The 2,500-nt window shown below is 59.3% G+C and overlaps 1 protein-coding gene across 1 annotated transcript in view; it reads left to right on the top strand.

The window, feature by feature from the left end:
* LOC147080154 (uncharacterized) overlaps positions 1–365 on the top strand; it is a 10,309-nt gene extending 9,944 nt beyond the window's left edge. The window contains exon 4 of the mRNA XM_085981244.1: positions 223–365. Within this exon, the coding sequence (XP_085837370.1) occupies positions 223–271 (49 nt within the window). The 3' untranslated portion in view covers positions 272–365. The remainder of the gene's footprint in view (positions 1–222) is intronic.
* Positions 366–2,500: the final 2,135 nt, after the last annotated feature.

Raw genomic sequence — 2,500 nt, 5'->3', positions numbered from 1 at the left:
TAAACCTCTCCGCCTCTCTCCTCCTTTAAGACCCTCCTTAAAACCGACCTCTTTGACCCAGCTTTTGGTCACCTGTCCTAATATCTCCTTATGTGGCTCGGTGTCAAATGTTTTCTGATTTACGCTCCTGTGAAGCACCTTGGGACGTTTTACTACATTAAAGGCGCTGTATAAATACAAGTTGTTGTTTGATGTGTGACGTGTTAATTGAATGTGTTTCAGGACTCTGGAGGAGTCGGTGGGCAAACCGCTTTACGTTACTTTCAGGTAGGTTTATGTCGCTGAATTTGAGCTGTAGACATCGTGAAAGTAGTACGCGCGAGCGACCGATGGCCAAACCCACAAAGAAAACCAGCCGCAACTTCCTGAACCTTTTCTCTGCACGGCAGAATCCCGAAACCCACACCCGCCTCTGCAACTTCTCTCGAGGGCCAATCCATTCCCTTCCATGGTCGAGGGGGGTGGAGGGGTGCTTCTCGGAGCTCCCCCTCTACTGGTTTAGTCCAGGAGCCAGAAGTTGCCGAGTGTGACCTACAGACCCAACAACAGCAACAACTCGCCCCCTTGGCGCACACGTGGTGCCGGAGGACCACGAGACCGCAGCCCAGAGTCCGTGCCTTCGGGACAGCAGCGGAGAGGATGGAACAAAAACAAACTCTGCACGTGTCTTTTTTTAAAAATTCATTCTCGAGATTTGTCGCCGCTGGCGAGGCCGGCATTTATCGCCCATCCCTAGTTGCCCCTTGAGAAGGTGGTGGTGAGCCGCAGCTGCAGTCAGTGTGGTGAAGGTGCTCCCACGGTGCTGGGCGGGAGGAAGTTCTAGGATTTACATAAGAATTAGGAGCAGGAGTCGGCCATTCGGCCCCTCGAGCCTGCTCCGCCATTCAATAAGATCGCGGCTGATCATCGACCTCAACTCCACTTTCCCGCCCGATCCCCATATCCCTTAACTCCCCGAGAGTCCAAAAACCTATCGATCTCAGCCTTGAATATACTCAACGACTGAGCCTCCACAGCCCTCTGGGGCAGAGAATTCCAAAGACTTAGACCCAGCGCTGATGAAGGAACGGCGATACATTCCCAATTCAGGATGGTGTGTGAGACTCGGAGGGGAACTTGGAGGGTGGTGGTGTTCCTGTGTGCCCTCTGCCCTTGTCCTTCTAGGTGGTGGAGGTTTGAGGTTTTGGGGAGGTGGTGGTGTTCCTGTGTGCCCTCTGCCCTTGTCCTTCTAGGTGGTGGAGGTTGAGGTTTGGGAGGTGGTGATGTTCCCGTGCGCCCTCTGCCCTTGTCCCTTCTAGGTGGTGGAGGTTGAGGTTTGGGAGGTGGTGATGTTCCCCGTGCGCCCCGCTGTCCTTGTCCTCGGTGGTGGAGGTCGCAGGTTTGGGAGGTGGTGATATTCCCCGTGCGCTCGCTGTCCTTGTCCCTCGGTGGTGGAGGTCGCGGGTTTTGGGAGATGATGGTGTTCCCGTGCGCTCGCTGTCCTTGTCCTCGGTGGTGGAGGTTGAGGTTTGGGAGGTGGTGGTGTTCCCGTGCGCCCGCTGTCCTTGTCCCTCGGTGGTGGAGGTTGAGGTTTGGGAGGTGGTGGTGTTCCCGTGCGCTCCGCTGTCCTTGTCCTCGGTGGGTGGCGGTTGAGGTTTGGGAGGTGGTGGTGTTCCCGTGCGCTCGCTGTCCTTGTCCTCGGTGGTTGAGGTTTGGGAGGTGGTGGTGTTCCCGTGCGCCCGCTGTCCTTGTCCTCGGTGGTGGAGGTCGCGGGGGTTGGGAGATGATGGTGTTCCCGTGCGCTCGCTGCCCTTGTCCTCGGTGGTGGAGGTCGCGGGGTTGGGAGATGATGGTGTTCCCCGTGCGCTTCCGCTGCCCTTGTCCTCGGTGGTGGAGGTCGCGGGGTGTTGGGAGATGATGGTGTTCCCCGTGCGCTCGCTGCCCTTGTCCTCGGTGGTTGAGGTTTGGGAGGTGGTGGTGTTCCCCGTGCGCCCGCTGTCCTTGTCCTCGGTGGTGGAGGTCGCGGGGTTGGGAGGTGGTGGTGTTCCCGTGCGCTCGCTGCCCTTGTCCTTGGTGGTGGGAGGTTGAGGTTTGGGAGATGATGGTGTTCCCGTGCGGAGGTGGTGGTGTTCCGTGAGCTCGCTGCCCTTGTCCTCGGTGGTGGAGGTTGAGGTTTGGGAGGTGGTGGTGTTCCCGTGCGCTCGCTGTCCTTGTCCTCGGTGGTGGAGGTCGCAGGGTTGGGAGGTGGTGGTGTTCCCGTGCGCCCGCTGTCCTTGTCCTCGGTGGTGGAGGTGTTCCCGTGCGCCCACTGTCCTTGTCCTCGGTGTGAGGTCACGGGGTTGGGAGGTGAGGTCACGGGGTTGGGAGGTGGTGGTGTTCCCGTGCGCTCGCTGCCCTTGTCCTCGGTGGTGGAGGTCGCGGGGTTGGGAGGTGGTGGTGTTCCCGTGCGCTCGCTGCCCTTGTCCTCGGTGGTGGAGGTTGAGGTTTGGGAGGTGGTGGTGTTCCCGTGAGCCCGCTGTCC

Source organism: Somniosus microcephalus, unplaced genomic scaffold (assembly GCF_052327205.1).
Source record: "Somniosus microcephalus isolate GS21.2 unplaced genomic scaffold, FLI_Smic_1.0 scaffold1974, whole genome shotgun sequence".
Taxonomy (NCBI): domain Eukaryota; kingdom Metazoa; phylum Chordata; class Chondrichthyes; order Squaliformes; family Somniosidae; genus Somniosus; species Somniosus microcephalus.
Note: the sequence above shows the minus strand (reverse complement) of the source record. Positions and strands in the feature narration are given on the sequence as shown.